This window comes from Macaca thibetana, chromosome 1 (assembly GCF_024542745.1).
Source record: "Macaca thibetana thibetana isolate TM-01 chromosome 1, ASM2454274v1, whole genome shotgun sequence".
Taxonomy (NCBI): domain Eukaryota; kingdom Metazoa; phylum Chordata; class Mammalia; order Primates; family Cercopithecidae; genus Macaca; species Macaca thibetana.
Genome location: NC_065578.1, coordinates 117,195,990 through 117,220,121, shown reverse-complemented (window position 1 = coordinate 117,220,121; position 24,132 = coordinate 117,195,990). Strand labels below are relative to the sequence as shown.

Here is a 24,132-nt window from a genome sequence, read left to right as displayed (position 1 = left end):
CCATCATTTTTCTACTTACTAAAAATGTCATATTTAAAATATACTAATTAGGAATGTAAACGTGGATGTGTTTCTGAGATTTCCATTTGGTTGCAAAAATCTATTTTGCATTGATACTTGCATTGAAGTATCAATATGATACTTCTTAAATTTGGGTTTATACGACATTTTAATATCTGAAACTCCTGTTTTATTATTCTTTTCTTCCCAAATGTTGGTGTTTCCAATTCCTTTGCTTTTCCATATTAGGTCAAGTTCTAAGTAACAACTAAAACCTTTACAATATCTATTTAAATATATCTATATCTATATATAAACATATGTCTAAACATAGCTTTAGCTATATAAATCAATTAGAAAACACTACCATCTTTTCAATGCCTTGTCTTCCCACTCAAGAACATGGATTATATCTCTACAAAAGTCTCCTATTCCATTCTTCAGTAAAGTTTCATGGTATTTTTATGTCTGTTACTTAATCTGTTGTGAATGGAATCTTTTATATTTTCTAACTCATGACTTTTGAGATATAGGAAACCCTACTGACTTTACAGAAAATGGCAAACAATTATTATTTTGTCTCTTCTTTTCCAGTCTTTGTTTTATTTCCTTATTTTACTGTTTTGGGTAGCACTTTCACAATAAGAGTTATCATGGCTATCTTCATCTTATTCCTATACTTAATAGGCTTTTATCAGAGAATATGATAAAATGAACAAAAGGAAACAAAATGAACTTCCCAATTCACACCCATCCTCCTCACTCTATTTCTACCATTATGCTACTTTGTATATTGGCAGCCCATTGTTTTACCTGACAATTTTTGTCAACAACTTGCTTCGGCGTAAGCCTTACATTCCTTTAATATACCAAAGTCTGGGTTGATTCAAAGGCTCACCTTGGACCCAGATGCCAGTCTGCCTCCTAGCTGATCATACTTCAAGGTAGTGATAGCTGCTTTGTGACCATTGAAGGTCACATTTCCTTCCCCACTCAGGAGACTGAAGATTCGGATCGACCCATCCTCATACCCAACCGCTAAGTGTAGCCCATCTGGGGAGGGGCACAAGCAAGTAACTTCTTGTTTAAGCCCCTGAAGGATAAGAATCTGAAATTATAAAAATTAAAAACAATGTAAAAGAGTTAAGCATGAAATCAAGGGAATAGCATAGGAATACTCAGGCACAGTAAAATTAAGAGCACCAATAATTCCAAATTACTCTTATGAATAAAAATGAAACTCTACAATCCATTTCAAGTTTTTTAATATAGAAATTAGTATTTGTACTAGGCAATTAAATATTTAAGAAAAAGCTTAATTATTTTCTCCAAAGCCCTACATTGGTGTAATACATATAAAAACTCCCTAGGCAATAAAATAAATTTAATCCCTTTAATGTAAGTCTTGATCCTAGAACAACACTACGTGATTTTCAATAAAGAGTTGCAAATTCCTTTAACTGAGACCCATTTTATAAGAAAACAATCTGCATGGCAATCGAGTACTACAGTGGTTTTCACCACAAAGGACTCTGGGTGGCAACAAGAATCAAAGTAGTAATCTCTTGGGAATCACAAAATGAGTGGACAATATCAAAATGCCTATATTTGGTTTGGCAAAAGTGGTAGGCTTAGGGAATTCAGTCACACAAAGTATTGAAGTCTAGTTTAACAACACTCGGGCCTTATCCACATTAGAAAAACATTCTGCCAACATAGAGTTACCATCCTTTTACATGCCTAATATTTTACAACCAGCTATAAGCATAAGTCGAACTTGAAAAATAGAATTGGTAGAGAAAAAATACATTAGGAATAAATAATTACTACAAATTATGACCTGTAAATATTCCAACAAATAGACATCTAAGAAATAAGTTCCTATTTCTTTGTGGTTTTCAGAATTTAGTGGAGAAGAACACAAAGGAACTTGATGCTTGGCTAGCTAGACCTGAAGGAAAAAGATTTCTCTTCTCTTCTAAGGGCACACACACACCAAAAAAACTCATGATAAATAAATCAGAGCTCCCCCACTCCTACTACCTCTCCATCCTCAAGTACCAATAAATCAATATCAAACTGGTCATTTTAGGCTCACCTTCTCTCCTTTCCTTAAGTCCCAGATGAAAACGTGTTCACAAGCTGGTACTGCCACATAGCGTCCTTTCTCACCACGAAGTGTCACAAAGACAATATTACCTTTTTGGCTGCCAATGACGCCAAAGACAGCACTAGCAACATAGCGTAGGTACTGCTTGGTGAGCCCCATGTTATGATGTCTGATACCACAGGTGAGGCAATCTGTGCACAGAAACAAAGAAAACTCAGCTCCTTGGGTGCCTTGGTTCTACTAGGTTAGTAAACACCAACTGTTTTTTGTTTTTCATTTTTGAGACAGAGTCTCACTCTGTCGCCCAGGGTGGAGTGCAGTGGCGGGATCTGGGCTCACAGCAGACTCTGCCTCCTAGGTTCAAGCGATTCCCCTGTCTCAGCCTCCCGAGTAGCTGGGACTACAGGCATGTGCCACCACAGCCGGCTAATTTTTGTATTTTTTTTTTTTTAGTAGAGATGGGGTTTCACCATGTTGACAAGGCTGGTCTCGAACGCCTGACCTCAATTGATCCGCCCGCCTCGAAGTGCTGGGATTACAGGTGTGAGCCACTGCGCCCAAACAACACCACTGTTTATCATGTCATTAAAAGCATGTAACTTGTGACTTCTTAATCTTTATTTACTCTGAATAATTCATTGACCTAAAATACCTAGACATCTTCATTTTTTATTCCTGTTGACTCAATATAATCCCTCTTCCTCAAGTTCCAGATTAGTCATATTGTCATCCCCAACTCATGCATATCTGACATTATAGGCTCAATGCAGCTAAACTAATTTACTTCTGCCCATTCAACCAGCATCAAAGCTTTTACATAGAGATTGGTAGTCTGAGACTGAACATATTTTTCAGTGACTATTTATTGAAAACCTACCAATTAGACAGGCACCGTTCTAGACACTGGATATACACTATTAATAAGACAAAATCCCTAACCTCATATTACTTAACCTTCTTGTACAGTGGTTCTCTAACTCTAGTATACATCCAAATTACCTGGAGGGCTTATGAAAACACTGCTAGAAAACACCATCTCATCTCTTCTCCCAGCACCTGTTTCTGATTTCATAAGTCTGGGGTAGGGCCTAGAATTTTTCATTTCTAACAAGTTTCCAAGTGATGCTGCTGTTGCAGTTCTTGGACCACACTTTGAGAACTATTAGTCCATGAAAGTCTGTCCTTCATTTCAAAATCAGAGCAGTCACTTACCCTTGGCATAGAAAATGGGTGAGCAACTTGGCACACTATTTTTGGAAAGATGCCATAATTTCTGCACTTTTATTAAATTCACTGAAAATCCATAATCCACTGGTTATGTATAAAAGGGACAAGAGGTGAATGAAGGAGATAACAGATCAGTCCCATCTGTTCTTTACATGGAAGAGTAAAAAATATCCCCAAAAAACACCCATGCAACTTAAAACACACAAAAATAAAGAAGTTACAGTCTTTTATGAGGAGCTGTTTCTTTTTGCTATTGTTTTTTGTTTCTTTGTTTGGTTGATTTAACTCTACAGGGTCTTTCTAATTATCAAATGCTGTTTTAGTCTACTTCAACAAAAAAAAATTCAATCTCAACTCTCTGATAATATTTTCTGTTAATAATCACTTACTGGCCTCATTGTTTCTCTCACAGGAACCAACATAAAGCCAATTTAAAATCAAGGAAAGATAATGTTAACAGGATAATAATGCTCTTAGCCTAGGCCATTTGATTAATTCCTTCGCAATTCCTCTTATTCCTCCAGACTCTGTAGTTGTTCCTTATGTTTGCCTGTCTTTGTACATCTACCACCTCCTTCTATAGTATCTTCCTTGGAGAATTCATATAGCATGCCTAGGTCCACAGACTCCCATATGTCTATTTCCAGTCCTGCCCACCTACATGAATACTAATTATAGAGTTTCCAATATTTACTGAACATCTCCACTTGAATATCTTAGAGTTTCACATTTAACATGTCTATAACCAAACCTACCTTACTTCTGGTATCCCTCTCTTTTTTTCAGACACTAAGACACAATTTTCCCAGTTACTCAGGCTCAAAACCATTTAATAACCTTCGAATCATTAATAAAAAATATTATTATAGCAGCCAAGATTTAGCGAGTGCTTATGCTATAGTAACTGATAACATTAAATGTACATAACTTCGTAAACATACGCAACTGTTTAATTACATACAGCAATTAAGCAATTAATGAAATGAGTTAACATATGCAAAGCACTTAGAAAAGCCTCTAGCACATTGTAAATGTAAGTATAAAAAAATTATCCTCAAGCCTGTAATCCCAGCACTTTGGGAGGCCGAGACGGGCGGATCACGAGGTCAGGAGATGGAGACCATCCTGGCTATCACGGTGAAACCCCGTCTCTATTAAAAAAAATACAAAAAACTAGGCGGGCAAGGTGGCAGGCGCCTGTAGTCCCAGCTACTCGGGAGGCTGAGGCAGGAGAATGGCGTGAATCCAGGAGGCGGAGCTTGCAGTGAGCTGAGATTACGCCACTGTACTCCAGCCTGGGCGACACAGCGAGACTCCGTCTCAAAAAAAAAAAAAAAAAAAAAAAAAAAATTATCCATAAGGACCTGGTGTGGTGGCTCATGCCTGTAATCCCAGCACTTTAGGAGGCCAAGGCCTGGAAGTCAAGAGTTTCAGACCAACATGGGCAACACAGCAAGACCCTATCTCTACAAAACGTTTTTTTAAAAATTAACCATGCATGGTGATGCACTCGGGAGGCTGAGGCAGAAAGATCACTTGAGTCCATAAGTTCGAGGTTGCAGTGAGCTATGACCACGCCACTGCACTCCAGCCTGGGTGACAGTGAGACTCTATCTCTAAAAATAAATAAACAAATTCTCCACAATAACACTACAAGGGAAGTCACTCTTCCTATCTCTATTTTACAGACAAGGAACTCAGACCCAGAGATGGTAAACTGCTAACCCAAAGTCATTCAGCAGCTAAGTGCCAAAGTCAGATCCCAATCCAGCCAGTCTAACTCCAAAATTTCTGCTTTTAACCACTATGCTAAACTGCTTCTATTTGCCTCTTTCTCTGTAGTCAACTCCACCTGACTGTTAGTCTGAAACAGGATGCCTTTCCCTCCAGCACTTTCAGTTCCAGCTCTGTATCACTGGGTTACTGCACTGACTTTCCACCTAGCACCTCCGCCTCCATGTTTTTCACTCTTTTCATTTAAAAGTCATAATACTACCGACTAATCTTTTCAAATGAGCTTTCCCATCCTAAAGCCTTGAAAAGGCTGAATCGTTTGCCAGTTTTCAAAAACTCATCCTGTCTAACCTCCGTATTTCTCGAATAAACGTTCCTGTCGGGCTGGCTAGTTTCCTTCCTCGTCCTGCGACCTTGTATTCTTCATAGTATTCGTTTTACTCAGAATAAATGCATTTTCTCCTCTACTTATTTTAATCAATGTTATCCTCTGAGGCCCACTTCTTTTCGAGTAAACCCAATTCTCGCAGCCTTTTTTCATACCCTCGATATTTAAACTACTTCCCAAACAACTTGCACTGTTCACTTTGTTCCACGTGCACAGCTTTCGCCTCCTTTCGGACAGTTCATGACCAAACCTTCTTCCGAGACCCCATCATCTCCGCTTCCTAATCCACAGCCCCCAAAACGATGTTTTCACGATGCACTGAGGGCCTGGACCGTGGTAACAGACCTGCCACGCATTCCTAAACTAGTCTTCGGTCAGGAAAGGGTGACGGAGGGTTCCACACATCGAACACACGGTCAGATCATCCTCAGGCAAGCCCGCTCATACGCACGGTCAGGCAGCTCTGCTCAGCACACGCAACCTCGCCGAGTAGCTGAGGGGCTTCTAAGTACTGCTGTGGGGACGCCCGTAGTTACCTGAGTTCCCCCAGCCCTAACAACAGGCCCTAAATACGCCCGCCTCGGCTGCTGCTGACATCACGAACGCCTCAGACAGAATCTGCAAAATCGGAGCCGCACAGAAGGCTCTCAGCTCCAAACGTGAACCTCCAGGACTCACCTCAGCCTCCACGAGGCTCCCAGCCGACTGGGCCCGCCCACAAGACCTGCCCCTTCCGGGAACGTTCCGGAAGCCTCTTTCTCCAGAGGTTCCCTTTGCCTTCCAGGAGGAAATGACGGAGAGAGCCGGGCGCTGATTGGCGAGCTCTGGCCGGGAGCGGAAGCCGGTGTTTCGCAGCCGAGAGCATTTGCAGCTGGTCACTCCAGCCTCCTGGGACTTTGACTCGCCCTACTCGGTGCGCTCCTGCTGAGGGTCGTCGGAGATGTCGCTCGGCCGCCTTCTACCGGGAGCCTGATCCGTCCCGCCCGCCGCCCGGATGGGACCGCCGGAGTGCTGTGAGAGGCGGGGCGGAGACCGGGAGGGAAGGCGGGGCGGAGAGGGCCGGGGGCGCGGCCCGAGGCGCACGGGACCCGGCCCTGGTCGGGATTGCAGGCTGAGGTTTTAGTTCTGTCACTTCTCTGGAAGAATGAGGCTGGCACCACTTCCTCGCCTGTTGGTTAGGTTCTCGCCCGAGGCGTTGTCGGGGACGCCGTGTTGACGAGGAGTGAAGGGGTAGGCAGTCGGCGGGCACTAGGGACAGTGGTGTCCTAGCCAAGAAGGCGCGCGCCCTAGGGTGCAAGTGTATAGGGCCGGCGGGAGCCCTTGCTGGTTGTAGCCCCAAAGACAAGTCCATGTTGCCGCTCCTGTGGACTGGACATTCCACGAACCGAGAGCACCTCGGGTGAGGGGTAGGTAGACGCTGAGCCCAGGATGGTGCGTTGTCTAGGTCCCCGCAATCCCTGGAGTGACACTGGCCTGGCTTTGTGTTTCCGCTCTCTGGCCGCTTGAGGGGGAAGTGACCAAGGCTGACTCCTCCTTGTTTGCTCCCTGAGATTTAAGTGCTCTGTCACCAAGTGGGAATTAGCTGTTCTCTCTTGCATTTCTACTACTTTATTCTTGAGCTGCATAGAAGTGTTTAGAAATGAGTTCTGATGTCTAGAGCTGTGCAAAATTAAAGCTAACATAGCGGTACAAAAGAAGATCCTACCAGCGCTTCTTGAACAAGGTATCTAAAGCCAGCCTAGAAATTAGACCTTTGTCTACATAATCTGATTTTGTTCAGAGTTTCTTGAGCTTAAGGCATGTTCAGCTAATCTTTCGTATTCAAGAAAATTGCAATAGCAAAGAATGCGTATGTGGAGACTGTGGACAGCTGTAGCAGCATAGGAGTTTTGAAACAAGATTGCCGTGTATTGGATGAATGACAAGGGAAGAAATTGTGGCCACAAAATATTATTTTAATAAGTTGGGTGGGAAAGGGAGCGTTTGAGTGGGTGTGTATGGTTAATATCCCTGACAGGTGCTGTGCATTATATTATTATGGGGGAAAGCGTGTGCTTCAATGGAAAACTGCATAGTTTCGAGTCTATCTTACCCCTTGGATTAGCTAATTCTAAAAAAGCCATTTTTCAGTTATGTAAACTAGGTAACTGACATCAATGCTAGATAATTTTTGTCAAGACATGCGAATTCGCTCTCTGAGAGGTTCAGTGGAAGTTTTGCCTCCTTTTGCATGTTTATTTCAATATTCCTGCTCTAAGGTGTCTAATTCTGGGATTTTCTTTATCTTCTGCCTGGTTCCCTTTTGAGTTAAATAAAATCTTGAACACGGGTTTGGTTTTATATTTGAAGGAGTCATGATTTTAACTTTTCTTTAAAAATTATATTAATATTATTAAATATTATGGGATGGGACAACCACAGATGGAAAAAAAATGATTTTAATAAGAGTTGGTATCAGAGCAACTGTGAGTGGTAAGATAATGCATCTTATAAAATTCCCTATACAGTGTTTCAAGGATATAACTCTACCTCCTTATTTAAGTTTCAAAATGCTCAATATATCAATACTTACAATTAAAACATAGTGCAGTTCATTTAATATGAAGGGGTACTACTAATTCACTGTGAGGGTATGTTCTTTGGGTGCTTTTGAGTGATGATGTTAAATTTGACCCAAGCCATTGACAAGCTTAGGAATGTTCTTGTTATACTGTGTTTATTGTTGACATACTTGACTACTTCAGTTAGTCTTCCAATCTGAGAATCTTTTTAAAAAACTGTGATTCTCACTGATGGCATAAAATGATTCTTAAGTATGGTGTTGGATGGTGGCATAGAATGATTCTTAAGTATGGTATGCACACAAATCTTAGTGTACTCTGAACTGTTAAATATTGAAATACAAAGTCATAAAGAATGGTAAACCTGGGAATTAATGGCCGTCAAGTGCATGTACCAGCTGTCTTTGTACTGTTGTTGTCCAGGCTGGTCTGATCAATGTAAGCATTTTGAAAGACAGGTAAACAGGTCAAAAGTTACCATTTTTCATTCTTAAATGATATCATTTTCTTTTTATCCAGACAAAAAGGTTTTTTTGAGATGGTGATCCAAGGTATTATGCCCAATTTTTCCCAGTTTTGAACAATAAAATCTGATCTCTCTAGCCAGTCCAGTTATTCATATTAAGCAGTATTTAAAGGACTTCTTAAACTAAAAGATGACAGGATTTGAGAAAGAAAAAAAAAAAAAACAGAAGTTGCAGTGTAATGAGAGCTGTTTACTCTGTACCGTTTGAATTATAAAGGATACATAGTGGGTTATCTTTGTCTTTAGGTCCTCTTCACTAAAGTACTGAAAAGCATATGGCTATGGAAATAGATCTGATTCATTATGGAATCTTCTGTTTGTCCCATGTAGGCTTTTTGATCCTTGGAAATTAATGTCTTGCTTCAAGAACCTTTTTTGTTTTTTTAAACTAGGGCTTAGTGTTTGTTTATGAATTTATTCAAAGTACAGAGCTGATCAACTGATTTTCAGTGGACAGTCTTACTCTCCTTTAATGTTATCAAAAATTCTGGCTGTGACTATAGATTACTGGGTATAGAAGCCTTCTCCTCCCTTCATCACTTGAGCAATCTGTTTGCATTCTATCACTGAGATTGTAATTCAAATTTATTTACAAATCTGCTTGTATGAGCTCATACACAAACATTTTGGGGAGTGAAAGGATCTGTATATTTCATGTGATTCTCAAAGGGGCCTGTGACCTTGAGAATGTTAAAAACCACTGTTCTCTTAGGGATCAGGTTTTCCTGCCTAGCTTGGGTTTGTGGCTCCATTTACTGTATGTATTACTAAGGTGTATGTGTGTTTAGGGGAGGGAGAGATTCAAACCTCTTTTTGGTGAGAAACATCAATGTTTGTTTAGAGATGGAGTTGAAAAAGAATTCAACCTTTGCTAAATACTGTGACACTTCATAAAATGCCATTAAATTTTGTCCTAAAATAAGAGCTATGAGCATTACTTTTACTTATTTAACATCCAAATCTTGTGAGTCACAATTACTTAAAAGCTGGGAAAAGGATCCAACAAACCCTACTGACCAGGTCTGATCAGGGATATAGGAGAACCACCAGGGTGTACTGTCAAAGACGGTAATAGAGTTTTGAGGAGGAAATGATCAGTAATAAATGTGGATAAAATTGGATTAGTTCTTGGATTTGACATTTGGGAAGTTATTGTTGACCTTGATAAAGCAGTTTTAGCAGAGCTATAGAGCGGAAGCAAAACTGCAGTAGATTGAGCAAATGTATGAAGAGAAAACAGAGCTACAAAACAAATTACTCTTAAAAAGTCAAGTGGAAAAAAAAGAGGAGTTTAATATTCTGAAGAAGAAATGAAGTAGAAGAAATAAAGGAGGAAAACCTTTTTGAGAACAGGAGGATTGAGAGGAAGGAAAAAGTAATATGTAATTGTAAAAGGAGAATTTGTGTTGTAACACTCACTTAAGAGGAGAAATGGTCAAATGAAGGAAATTGCTTAAATTAAGGTGATTTAGCAGGCTTAAAAGTGTGGAATATACCCTCAAATCATCACTTGGAAGTTGGAAACAGTGAATGATTTTGAATTGGAGGGAAGTTAAGGTAATTGTTCTCCTATGCAGTTTTGACACCAATTATCTCATTTAATGCTCACAATAATCTTAGGAGACTTACTCTTATTTTAGAAATAAAAAATCTGGTTTAGAGTCAAGGATAACACAACTATTGGATGATCCAAACTCAGACCCTGTGATAACAGAGTCCAAACTCTCACATTGAAACATACTGTCTCTGCCTCACTGTGTAATTGCACATGGAAATATTTACCTTAAAATACTAAAGAAGCTGGATTCAAAATTGTATCAGGATGATTTTACCTATCACAGAAAAATGTAGTAACTACATCAAAAGTTGAGGAATTTTTTCCTCCCCCTTAATTTTGGTTTCTTTTCTTTTCCTTCTTTTCGTTTCTTTTCTTTTTTGAGATAGGGTTTTGCTCTGTCACCCATGCTGGAGTGTGGTGGCACAATCTTGGCTCACTGCAACCTCCACCTCTTGGGCTCAAGCAATCCTTCTACCTCAGCCACCTGAGTAGCTTGGACTACAGAAGCATGCCACCACACCTGGCTAATTTTTTGTATTCTTGTAGAAATGGGGTCTCACTGTGTTGCCCGAGCTGGTCTTGAACTCCTGGGCTCAAGTGATCTCCCCGCCTCAGCCTCCCAAAGTGCTGGGATTACAGGTGTGAGCCACCGCGTTCGACCAATTTGATATTTTTCAAATGTTCTGTAAACATGTATTACTTAGAGTCAGAAAGAAAAGTTATCTTAGAAAAGCAGTTTTGTCCTGAAAGTTGGCCTTCAAGTTTACAAACTGAAAACTGTTTGTGTTTAATGGATTTGTTTTTAGATTATAGTAAAGAACTTTCAATATTAGTCATTGTCATAAAAAATCTGCAGATAATTTTTTGAAATTATGAACTTTTGCTAAGTGTCATTCCATTGAGCATGAGGCAATTTAACCGTGATTGATGAGTATAGTCTTCATTTGTCCTCTGTTCAGCTTGTCTATTGCAAGTCTGAATGCTTATGAACAGATAACAAAACTTGTGGAAAGGCCAGTTTGATGGAATAAACACCGACTTTTAGGTAAAATTAATTTCTTTATTTCAAAGTAATTTCAAAGGTGTATTTAGTATCAATAAGAATAGTCTTCTCATACAAATTTATCACTGTGTAACCTACAAGGCCTTTCTGAAATTATTATTATTATTTTTTTTTTTTTGCGGGTTTCCTTTATATTTTATTTTATTTTATTTTTTTTATTTTTTTATTTTTTAAATTTATTTATTATTATTATACTTTAAGTTGTAGGGTACATGTGCATAACGTGCAGGTTTGTTACATATGTATACTTGTGCCATGTTGATGTGCTGCACCCATCAACTCATCATTTACATCAGGTATAACTCCCAATGCAATCCCTCCCCCCTCCCCCCTCCCCATGATAGGCCCCTGTGTGTGATGTTCCCCTTCCTGAGTCCAAGTGATCTTATTGTTCAGTTCCCACCTATGAGTGAGAACATGCGGTGTTTGGTTTCCTGTTCTTGTGATAGTTTGCTAAGAATGATGGTTTCCAGCTGCATCCATGTCCCTACAAAGGACGCAAACTCATCCTTTTTGATGGCTGCATAGTATTCCATGGTGTATATGTGCCACATTTTCTTAATCCAGTCTGTCACTGATGGACATTTGGGTTGATTCCAAGTCTTTGCTATTGTGAATAGTGCTGCAATAAACATACGTGTGCATGTGTCTTTATAGCAGCATAATTTATAATCCTTTGGGTATATACCCAGTAATGGGATGGCTGGGTCATATGGTACATCTAGTTCTAGATCCTTGAGGAATCGCCATACTGTTTTCCATAATGGTTGAACTAGTTTACAATCCCACCAACAGTGTAAAAGTGTTCCTATTTCTCCACATCCTCTCCAGCACCTGTTGTTTCCTGACTTTTTAATGATCGCCATTCTAACTGGTGTGAGATGGTATCTCATTGTGGTTTTGATTTGCATTTCTCTGATGGCCAGTGATGATGAGCATTTTTTCATGTGTCTGTTGGCTGTATGAATGTCTTCTTTTGAGAAATGTCTGTTCATATCCTTTGCCCACTTTTTGATGGGGTTGTTTGTTTTTTTCTTGTAAATTTGTTTGAGTTCTTTGTAGGTTCTGGATATTAGCCCTTTGTCAGATGAGTAGATTGCAAAAATTTTCTCCCATTCTGTAGGTTGCCTGTTCACTCTGATGGTAGTTTCTTTTGCTGTGCAGAAGCTCTTTAGTTTAATGAGATCCCATTTGTCAATTTTGGCTTTTGCTGCCGTTGCTTTTGGTGTTTTAGACATGAAGTCTTTGCCCATGCCTATGTCCTGAATGGTACTACCTAGGTTTTCCTCTAGGATTTTTATGGTATTAGGTCTAACATTTAAGTCTCTAATCCATCTTGAATTAATTTTCGTATAAGGAGTAAGGAAAGGATCCAGTTTCAGCTTTCTACTTATGGCTAGCCAATTTTCCCAGCACCATTTATTAAATAGGGAATCCTTTCCCCATTTCTTGTTTCTCTCAGGTTTGTCAAAGATCAGATGGCTGTAGATGTGTGGTATTATTTCTGAGGACTCTGTTCTGTTCCATTGGTCTATATCTCTGTTTTGGTACCAGTACCATGCTGTTTTGGTTACTGTAGCTGAAATTATTATATAAATGATTATATTTCCTGTTCCACAGCGTTGATTTAGGCATTAGCATATTCACTGGATCCATGTTTTGTTCCAATTAGCATCCCATGTATCTCAGCAGGAAACATCACGGAATGTATTGTGGAAGGGCATGCTTGTTTTATGTAACAACAAACATGAAAACCATACTGAAAAACTCAAAAAACTTCATGAGATCATGTCCTTTGCAGTAACATAGATGGAGCTGGAGGCCATTATCCTAAGCAAACTAATGCAGGAACAGAAAACCACCTACTGCATGGTCTCACTTATAAGTGGGAGCTACACAGTGAGAACACATGGACACAAAGAAGGGAACAACAGACACTGGGACCTACCTGAGGGTGAAAGGTGAAAGGAGGGAGAGGATCAAAAAACTACCCATCAGGTACTATGCTTATTACTGGGGAGATGTAATAATCTGTATACCAAACCCCTGTGACGTGCAGTTTACCTACATAACTAACCTGCACATGTACCTCTGAACCTAAAAGTTAAGAAAGAGAAAGAACTAAGAGAAAAGAAGAGAGAATCTGAAATTACGTGCCTCCTGATGAAAGACACACCATCTCATATAATCTTGCCAGAACTGACTACTAACAAGAAGTTTTCAAATAACACAGAAACTTATTGAACCATACATGAATATGCAAGCAACAAAATCCAGACTGTGGAACACTACAGTTTCAGGATATAAATTTTACAGAAAAGGAAATGTTGGATGGGGGACTTGTAGATTAAAAGAGATTTAAGATATACACTAAAATGTTTTAAATGGCTAATATTAAACTATGGTTTCTAGGGATGCACAGTTAGGTGAAAAGGCCATATGAGTATATAAGAAAGTGATTAAAAGTTCTGATAGTAGTTACTTTGGGGGACAGGAAGGGGTTGAGATCATGACAGATCACATGCAGGTACTTTTGGGTGCCTGCACAGTTCTATCTCCTGACTTTGGTGGTGGTTCCAGGGGTGTTTCCTTCATAATAGCTCATTAAACTGCACATTTATTTGGGGAGAAAGAAGTTCACATGCTGACTTTCTTTCCCTGATCATCTATCTGCCCTTATTTATTTCATGTTACCAACAGCCTCCAACTTACCAAACCTGTTAATCAGTTCTTAGTCCTGTTACTCAACCTCTCAGTAGCATTTAACTGATACGTCTCAAGTATTGCTTGAAATGTTTTCTTCACTTGGCTTTTAGGCTACCACGCTTCCCTGGTTTACCTTCCTTTCTTAGCATTCCTTCTCTATCTCACTTTCTAACTTGTCCTCTTTCCCACCTCTAAGTTTTGTTATAGGACTCAGTCCTTGGATCTGTTTTCTCTATTTGCATTTACTCTCTAGGCTCGTCCAGTTCCCATAGCTTTAAATACCATCCATATGCTGAGAATTCCAAATTTATATTTTTAGCCCCATCTTCTGTGAGCTCTAGCCTCATATAACCAATTTGCATGTTTGACATAAACACTTGGTCATAGAATGAGCGTCTCAAACTTAGCGCACCCAAAAAGACATAAGAAAAAGAAAATCCATTGGTTATCACTCTACCCTACGACCTACTCCAATTTTTCTCTTCTCTGTAAATAGCATAACATGTACTCAATTGTGTAAGCAAGTAATCCAGAAGTTATCTTTGGTTCTGCTCTTTCTCCCTACTGTCTATATTCTTAAGTAAGTCTTGTTGACACCACTTTCAAAATACATTCCAAGTCTAACATTTCTCATCACTACCATCTCACCTAAATTATTGCAGTCATTTTCTATTGATCTCTGCACCTACTCTTGCCCCTTCTCAGTTTCATTGTAGCTACAGTAGTCTTTTCAAATATTTATATTTAATCATTACCATGATCAAGATCCTCTAATAGCATCCCCTCATATTTAGAATAAGATCTAAACTTCTTACCATAGTTTACAAACTGTATCCTCTGGCCTTTCCCTCTCTTACCAACCTCATCACCTACCACTCATTACCTAGCTTATTCTGCTTTTCCTAAACTGACCTCCTTGCTCCTCCTGTAGTATACCAGGATCCTTCCTGCCTGTTTGTCCTTTGCACTTGCCATTTCCTTTGCCTGAAACATCTCCCAGAGCTTCATGTGGCTTGCTCTTTCATTGTATCTTTCTACTGAGATGTTACCTGTTCTCTCATAGTACTTACTTCCTCTAGTCATTCTGTTAGATCCCTGCTTGTTTCTTTATCATGTATCATCTTCTGTCTTCTCCATGGAATTATATGCTCCTGAAGGGCAGGGACTTGCTCTTATTCACCAGTGTGTACCCAGTGCCTAGAATAGTATCTAACACATGGTAGATGCTTGCAAATATTTTTTTTTTTAGACGGAGTTTTGCTCTCGTTGCCCAGGCTGGAGTGCAATGGCGCAGTACAAAGATTTATTCGATGAATGAATATACCATTTTACTGAAATAGATGTTTGACTCATAGGCAAATTGATTCTCCTTTTCTCTAGCAACAAATAATTTCCCATTACTTCTCTCTAGTACTTGACACTGTGTGTCTTCCAACACCCTCCTCTTCTAATGTTGGTATTTCAGTACAACCAGCCACCTACCATATCACTGTCTCACACACCATATCCTATAAATTGTCAACTCTTGTTCATCCTTCTTTTGTATTTTGCTTCTTAAATGTGTGCCTCCTTCTGTATCTCCTTTCCTAGTTGAAACCTTTATCATCTCTTACTACTTGATTGCAGTAACCTCCCAGCTTCTCATTTTGTCTTAGTACATCCTCCACATTATCATCAGACTTTAAATTATACATATGATTTATCTTTGTATCCCTTGCAGCATCTATCACTTTTTGTTTTTTCAATAGTAGGCACTCAGTGAATGTTGAATGAATAGTCCTGTTTCTGGAAAATAGAATTGGTGGGCCATGTGATTACTTTAATGGCTATAATTCTTTGAAAAGAATTTATGCTTAAATAATCACTCTTTAATCCTGTTTTAGAAATGCTGTAGCAATTCTTTGTTGTCCATTGTTTTTAATGGACTTGTAAAGTGACTATAATCACACAATATATTATTGGGTTGTTTCACAGTGGAATTTTCTTTACTGCTTTAATAGAATTCAAGTAATATCTGTACTTCTCTATTAAAATGATTCTTTCTTTTCTCTTAAGCTAAAGTCTCCAGTGAATATTGAATTGCTGAGGAATTTGGGAAAAGACAAATCAAAGTTCCCATTCCATGGATCCCTTAGGTGCGCCTTCCCAGTTTGTGGATGTGGATGCACTACCAAGCTGGGGTGACTCATGCCGAGATGAATTAAATTCCTCTGATACTACAGCTGAAATATTTCAGGAAGATACTGTTCGATCACCTTTTCTTTATAATAAGGACATCAATGGAAAAGTAGTTCTTTGGTAATTATTTGATTACATCATATCCTGAGATAACACTTTCTCATAATTTATTCTGACCTCTTTGTAAGCTCTAGCATTGTTGAAATACAGCTTTACATATACATATATGATTTTATTGAGGTATAATTGACATTTAATAAACTACATATTTAAAGTACACAATATAAGTTTTGACTTGTTAACACATCCATGAAGCTATCACCACAATCAAGATAGTGAATATACCCATCACCTCCAAAAGTTTTTTTTTCTGGTCCTTTGTAATTCCTCCTTCCTGCGCTTCCCTGCCTCCCCATCCCCAAGCAACCACTGATCTTCTTGTCACTATAGGTTAGTTTGCATTTTCTAGGGTTTTATTTAAATTGAACTGTGTGCTTTTTGGTCTGTTTTCAGCAGAATGATTTAAGTTCATCTGTGTTTTGTGTATCAGTAGTAGTTCATTGCTTTAAAAAACTGCTTCACTGAGATACAATTCATATACAATATAATTCATCAGTTCAAATTGCACAGCCCAGTGATTTTTAACATAGAGTTGCATAACCTTCACTACAGTCAATTTTAGAACATGTTCATCAGCCCAAAGCCCCATTAGCAGTCACTCCTCATTTTTCCTTAATCTCCCTAGGCAACCACTAATCTACTTTCTTGTCTCTATAGATTTGGCAATTCTGAACATTTCATATAAATGGAATGAATACAATAAAGTTTGTGGTTTTTTGTGACTTAGCATAATGTTTTCAAGGTTCATCCATATTGTAGTACAAATCAATACTTTAAATGGAGTCTCGCTCTGTCACTCAGGCTGCAGTTCAGTGGCGCGATCTCAGCTCACTGCAAGCCCCGCCTCCCAGGTTCATGCCATTCTCCTGCCTCAGCCTCCCAAGTAGCTGGGACTACAGGTGCCCGCCACCACGCCCAGCTAATTTTTTGTATTTTTAATGGAGACAGGGTTTCACCATGTTAGCCAAGATGGTCTCCATCTCCTGACCTCGCAATCCACCTGCCTCGGCCTCCCAAAGTACTGGGATCACAGGCGTGACCCACCATGCCCAGCCAGTACTTTATTCTTTATTAGGATTGAATAATATTCCCTTGTATGGATATACCACATTTATTAGTTCATTAGTTGATGGATATTTGGTTTGCTTCTACTCTCTGGCCGTTATAAATAATGCTGCTATTTCTAAACATGATGGTTTTGTGAGTTTCAGGGTTATAACAATTGCATTAAAGATCTAAGATGCCAGATTGTTTTTTAAGTCAGAAATTTCTTTTCTACTATTGCTTAGCTTGTGAGCTAGCAAGACCAACATTTTGAAAAAGACAAGGATAAAATGTTTTGAAATAATTAGAAACTAGATTTCTTTTCTTCTTCTTCCCCACATTTGTTCGTTCTTTACTGTTTCTTCAGGAAAGGAGATGTGGCATTACTGAACTGTACAGCCATTGTGAATACCAGCAATGAAAGTCTCACAGATAAGAATCCCGTGTCAGAAAGTATCTTCATGCTTGCAGGGCCTGATCTGAAGGAAGATCTCCAGAAACTTAAAGGTGAGTGAATTTTCTTTCATATGTTTTCATTTAAGGAAACATTCATTTTGATGTCCTCTACCTTGAAGAGGCATGTTTTGTGGGAAAATTATATAGATGTAGCTGTTTTTCTTTTGTTGAAACTAAATAAAAACTGCTTTTGAAAGCTCCATTTTAACAAAATTTATTACATTTTGAAATGTGTTAAAAACTGAGTCCTGAGAATTTACTAGCAGTAAAACTTCTTTGTCCTGTCCTGGATTTTAAATGACAATCACTGTCGCTGATTAGATCTTTGGTAGCATTTTCTTGGCTGCATATTTTCTTGCACAAAACATGCAAGAAAAGCCTTATGAGATGACTATCCTCCTGAACTGAAAAGCTGTTAAATTACCAACTTTGCAGCCCTTTGTTATTTGAGCCCAAATGAAATACTGTGAAATTCAATCTTCCCATTGTATAAAAACTATTTATGAAATATAGCAATGTTGCTTAAAATGTAAACAGCAAAGTTAACCTGTATAAAATCTTGCTTCCCTTCCCTTCTATCATTTAACACTGACAACTGGTTTCTAACCTAATAAAAATATTAGAACTTGATCAGGAATACTGATAAGTGCTGACTCTATGAAGGAAGGGATAGAATGGGAAGAATTGCATTTTTTGATCCAGAAACTGAATTTTGACTGTAAGGACAGAGTGGGGGAAATGATCGTAACTAAACTGCAAAACAAGATACCATGAAGAACATGTAGAAACTAGAAAAGATATTGAAGATAATACTGAGAAGTTCTTTGCTAAAAGGAACAGAGAAGTTGGTCTGGAAAAATTCCTAATGGCATGTGTGTGTATGCTTACATACACCTTAGAGCTAGACTTATGAATAATAAAGAAAATAAGAAAATTTAACACAAATATACAAGTAAAACCTCCATATTAAACTGCGTGTTTGAGCATCTCCAAGCTGAGATTCATATTATATAACTCTGCCCTTTACTAACTGTGTGACGTAAGACCGGTTACTTCACCTCTGAGTCTGAGTTTCCTCATCTCTAAAATGGGGATGGTAATGGTAGTTCCTACCTCAGTTCCTGACATATAGCAAGAGCTTAAAATTTAGAGATGGAAAAAACTAATATCTTGAAGACTAAATTAAATAATGGACATTAGGTGCTAAGCACATCCTAAGTGTTCAACAAGTATTATTTCTGGTGTTAGTTATTAGGCCCCAGTTGTGTGTTTAATGAATCGGTGCCAACCTTTAGGTTATTACTAAAGGGCTGCATACTTAATCCTATCCCCCTTTTACATTTTTATTAATGACTTAATAAAAACAAGCATGACTTACCAAATTTGTAGATGATAGAAAGCTAAAAGAGTAACAGGACATACTGGATGATAGACTAAAGATTTTCATGTGACTAGAAGTATAAGCCAAAAAATGAAAAAATTAACGGAGATGAATATTAAAGTTTTGCAGTAAGTTTAAAATGATGGGGAAACATCATTTGTTTAACACTTTATGTCTCAGTAAAATGGCATTATTTTCCATTCCATTTTTCTTTTTCTTTCTTTCTTTCTTTTTTTTTTTTTTTTTTTTTTTTTTCCTGAGACAGAGTCTCACTCTGTCACCCAGGCTAGAGTGCAGTGGTATGATCTTGGCTCACCACAACCTCCACCTCCCAGGTTCAAGTGATTCTCCTGCCTCACCCTCCCGAGTAGCCGGGACTACAGGTGTGTGCCACCATACCTGGCTGATTTTTGTATTTTTATTGGAGATGGGGTTTCACCATGCTGGCCAGGCGGTCTTGAACTCCTGACCTCAAGTGATCTGCCTGCTTCAGCCTCCCAAAATGCTGGGATTATAGGCGTAAGCCACCATGTCCAGCCTCCCATTCCATTTTTCTTTTCTAGGAACCCTAGTGTTAACACTTCGCTCTTTCTTATCCCTCACATAAAGTCTATCGTCATGCCCTAAATTAATCTTAAATCTATTTCTGTCTGTCACCACTGTCTCCAGCAGCTAGCATATGCAACCATCATTCCCCGCCTAGGCTACAGCCATATCCTCTGTCCCAACTGGTCTTGCTACATCTATTCTTCGTTTCTTAAATCCATTGTCCACACACAACCAGTAAGTGTAAACCCCTTCTTATTGTTCCTTTACTTCAAACTATTTAGTGACCTCTCATTAAACTTAAATTCTAAACTCCTTAAACTGATCCCCATGTCCTTGCAAGATTTCACTCACTTTTCTCCAGGCTTATCCCATGCCCCCTTTTCCCTTCCTTACCATGCTTAAGCCAAACTGATCTCTTCTCACTACCTTGCCATCCAAGCTCCTTTCCAGTTTTGCACTTGCTGTTGTTCTTTCTCTCAGTTGTCAACCTTTATTCTTAAGTCTTGGCTCGTATCTCTTCCTCAAAGCACTATTTCTTTTTACTTCAGAATAGATCAGACCACCCATAGTATATGCTCCCAGCCTGCAGTACTTCTCTCTTGTTTGCTTATCACAGTTGTAATCTTGTAAATTGTCTTGTGATAACTGTATCCCCATTAAACTGTAAACTCCGTATGGACAAGAACTGTATGTCTTTTATTACTACTTTTTAGGAGTAATAAATTGGAGTACACTTAACAGAAAATTACTAACATTGTGGAAACCACATTATTTAAAGAGCTAGGATTAGCATAGAGAAGAGAATATTTGGGGGAAACAGTACTTATTCTCAAATACTTGAAAAAGGATCATGTTGAAGAGGGAGAATGATAATCATAGTGGGTACCTAGAATCCTTGATAAGAAGATACATAAAACTGTATGTCAGTTCAGTTAGTATCTAAGCATCAATACTAAAATCAGAATAGGCAGAGTTGGCTTATTGTGCCCAAATTTCACCCCTGAAAAAAAAATCAGTCTTATATTCACTTTGTGAATTTAGAAATGTTATGAAACTAAACCTATGTGAGGTTTGTTTGTTGTTTGAACCTGTATGTGGGTGTGGATGTATACATACACTCATATCTTTTCATACCAAAATAAAGTAATTATGTGTATGCTATTCTCAAAATAAGGTAATCATGTACGTATTCTGCAATTTGCCTTCTTCAGCAAATGAATTCCACCTTTTAATTTCAGAAATTACATCCACTACCCAAACCATATTTAAAATTTCCAGCTGATCCAAAAATGTCCTTTGTAGCAGCTATTTTATCCAAACCAGCATCCAATGCAGGACCACTCATTGCATCTTTTTTGTTACGTTTATTAATTTGTCTCTGTGTGTGTGGTATTTTGTAATCCAGTACGGTCTCCTGTCTATGACACTGACTTGTTGACTGAACAAGGCCAATTATTTTTCACAGTATTCCTCCTTCTAGATTTGTCTGATTTACTTGAAGTGCCATTTAGTTTGTATTTCCTATAAACTTGACATTATGTCTAATGGAGTCAAGTTTTGCCTAAAATATTACATAGGTGATGTTGTGTTGTCTACTTAATGTTGTATCGTGTTAGACCTGTTAGTGGGCCATTACTCATACTAAGATGGCTCTCTTAATTGGAGTGAAGACAACAGTTTGATCCTTCCATTTTTTTCTTGCCAAGGTCCCTCCTGGAACCCTCCATCCTCCCTTTCCTCTCTAGACTGTTCTCTATGCCTGCTGCGCAGTGTCTGTTCTGGAACTTTTTTTTAACATCATCCTGGGAAATCCTTTTTTCTGTTTGATAGATTAGATCTCTTATTTTATTTTATTTTATTTTATTTTTGATGGAGTCTTGCTCTGTTGCCCAGGCTGGAGTGCAGTGGCACGATCTCGGCAAGCTCCGCCTCCTGGGTTCACGCCATTCTCCTGCCTCAGCCTCCCGAGTAGCTGGGACTACAGGCGCCCGCCACCACGCCCAGCTAACTTTTTGTATTTTTAGTAGAGATGGGGTTTCACCGTGTTAGCCAGGATGGTCTCCATCTCCTGACCTTGTGATCCGCCTGCCTCGGCCTCCCAAAGTGCTGGGATTACATGCGTGAGCCACCGCATCTGGCCTGGATCTCTCATTTTTGTGAGTAAATCTACCAGGAGATTTTAAAGAAGGATACAATATGGCAAAACTACTGAGATTTTACTTCCACCTTCGTACTTAGTTGGTAATTTGCTTAGAAATAGAATTCTAGTTTGGAAATCATTTTCTAGAAATTTGAAGGCACTACTCCTTTGTTTTCTACTTTGATTAATGCTGTTAAGAAGTCTCATGCTGTTCTTATCCCTGATTGTATGCTACTGGTTTCTTTCTGGAAAGCTTATGATCTCATCTGTGTTTCTTAGTGCTCTTAAATTTTACAGGGATGTGCCTTCATATGGTTTGGGTGTTTTATGGGCTCTTTGAATCTAGAAACTCATGTCTTTCCATCCTGGTAAATTTTTTTGTTTTATTTCATTAATAATTTCCTTCCTTCTTTATTCTCTGTTCTCTCTGAAGAAATCCTGTTGGATGTTGTATTTTCTTATTTAATTTTTCAGTTTTCTCATCTGTTATCTCTTATTTTCAATTTATTTTTGTTTTATTTTCTGGATTTGTTCAAGTTTAATTTTAACCCTTCTATTGAACTTTTCATTTCTGCTGTCATATTTTTCACTTGGCTATAGGTAAGTGCCGTTTCCTGTTCTCTGAATAGTCTGTTTTTATGACATTCTGATTTTGTTTAAAGTTTTCTTTCCCTGTGTTATCTATTTCTTGAGCATGTGTTTAGTCTCCCCTTTTAGTTTTTGTTAGAGGCTTTTCTCTCTTTCTGGTGGTCCTTAAGTGTTAGCTGTATTTAAGATGGAAGAACTGAAAAGTTCATGGGAAACTTTGTACACATGGGTGTCTAAGTCAGTTCAGGCTGCTATAACAAAGTATCATAGACTGAGTGGCTTAGGAAGAACAGAAATTTCTGGAGACTAAAATCCAAGATCAGGGTGCCAGCATGGTCAGGTTCTGCTAAGGGCTGTCTTCCTGGCTGCAGACTGCTGAGTTTTCATTGTGTTTTCATGTGGCAGAGAGAGGGAGCAGACTTTCTGGAGACTCTTACAAGGATTCAAATCTCATTCATGAGGGCTCTGCCCTCATGAGCTTATCTAATTCTAATTACCTCCCAAAGACCCTACCTCCTAACACCATCACATTAGGGGGTAGGGTTTTAACATACAAATTTTGAGGGAACCCACGCATTCAGTTCACAACAGTGGGCAAAGGTTATTGCCTGGTGGGTCTTGAAGCATATGACAGAATGGGACTCCTGCCTGTTATTTTATTGGGGAACTCTCCCCGTTTATCATAATCTGTAGGTCCTTTAGGTTTGGGCCTCTCAATTTCTTGGAAAGGAATCCTCCATGAGCGCAAGCCTAGATGTCTGTTTTGAAAGCCATTTGGGGGCTGAGGGCTAGACCTTTCACTGTTAAGTATAACACTTTAACTAAATCCCCTCTTTTCAGCTGTGCCTGGGGTTCTGGAATCCAGAAACTCTCTAGTTGAGCATCTCCAGAGAATAAACTTCTTCCCTGCTGCTCTGGTGGTAAAAAAAAAAAAAAAAAAAAAAAAAAAACCTAGCCTTACTGTGCTGGCTGGGGGAGGGGTTGTTGCAGATTTGACTGTCTTTATACAAACTTTTAACCGGGCCTCCTCTTTTTAGCGCCACATCCCACTTCACAGCATAGCCTTTACAAGTACTTGGGCTCCAATTTCTGAGCCTTTTTAGCTTTCTCTAGTAATAATAACAATAATTGCTAATGCATGTACACACTTTGCATATACTCGTTTAATCCTGTGAAGTAAGTACTACTAGATCCCTCTTAAATAGGAAATTGAGTTGTGACGAGGCCAAGCCCCTGCCCAGAGTGTCTTGACAGGAACGTGGTAGACTCAGGATTTGAATCTGCTCTTTAGTACAGATCAACTTGCCTCGTATTAGTTATCTCATTTCTACAAGCAGTTAGGTTTCTCTGCTCTGTTGAGTCAGTTACTAGTCAGTTGACATTCTACCTTCCAAAATTTTGATGATGCTTATCTGCTTCATGTTCTTTCTCATTCTTTTTATCTGTCGCTGTGCTTATACCTGTTGTACTGCTTCACTGTCATTATCCAACAGAAGGAACAGAGATAAATGCTTATGTTCAGTCTGTATTTTTAACTGAAATTCCTCAAAGTTCTCAGTACTTTCTCTGTTTCATGCTTTCATTTGTTTTTGTTTTTGTTTTCCTAACACGTCCAAACTTAGGTATGTTTCCATTGTTTCCAGGTTGCCGAACAGGTGAAGCAAAATTGACAAAAGGATTCAATCTAGCTGCCCGGTTCATCATTCACACAGTGGGACCTAAGTATAAGAGCCGCTATCGCACAGCAGCTGAGAGTTCCCTTTATAGCTGCTACAGAAACGTACTTCAACTAGCAAAGTATGG

General features: G+C 38.8%; 2 protein-coding genes across 8 annotated transcripts in view; one reads left to right on the top strand and one right to left on the bottom strand.

Moving 5' to 3' along the window:
- WDR3 (WD repeat domain 3) overlaps positions 1 to 6,222 on the bottom strand; it is a 30,209-nt gene extending 23,987 nt beyond the window's left edge. Inside the window, exons 1-3 of one of the 2 annotated variants that reach the window (XM_050748579.1) lie at positions 6,138 to 6,222; positions 2,099 to 2,301; positions 899 to 1,108 (exon numbers count right to left, since the gene is read on the bottom strand). In XM_050748579.1, the coding sequence (XP_050604536.1) occupies positions 899 to 1,108; positions 2,099 to 2,269 (381 nt within the window). In that variant the 5' untranslated portion in view covers positions 2,270 to 2,301; positions 6,138 to 6,222. Of the gene's footprint in view, positions 1 to 898; positions 1,109 to 2,098; positions 2,302 to 5,995 lie in introns of both variants that reach the window. The other variant, XM_050748586.1, reaches the window with a different exon arrangement.
- Positions 6,223 to 6,298: 76 nt separating this feature from the next.
- The window catches only part of GDAP2 (ganglioside induced differentiation associated protein 2), a 70,068-nt gene continuing 52,234 nt past the window's right edge, over positions 6,299 to 24,132 (top strand). The window contains exons 1-5 of one of the 6 annotated variants that reach the window (XM_050748696.1): positions 6,415 to 6,472; positions 12,969 to 13,165; positions 15,929 to 16,171; positions 17,583 to 17,722; positions 23,973 to 24,126. In XM_050748696.1, coding sequence (XP_050604653.1) covers positions 15,996 to 16,171; positions 17,583 to 17,722; positions 23,973 to 24,126 — 470 coding nt within the window. In that variant the 5' untranslated portion in view covers positions 6,415 to 6,472; positions 12,969 to 13,165; positions 15,929 to 15,995. Of the gene's footprint in view, positions 6,473 to 6,617; positions 6,690 to 6,764; positions 6,866 to 6,952; positions 7,183 to 12,968; positions 13,166 to 15,928; positions 16,172 to 17,582; positions 17,723 to 23,972; positions 24,127 to 24,132 lie in introns of those variants that run through there. The other 5 variants (XM_050748677.1, XM_050748708.1, XM_050748702.1 and 2 more) reach the window with 5 other exon arrangements.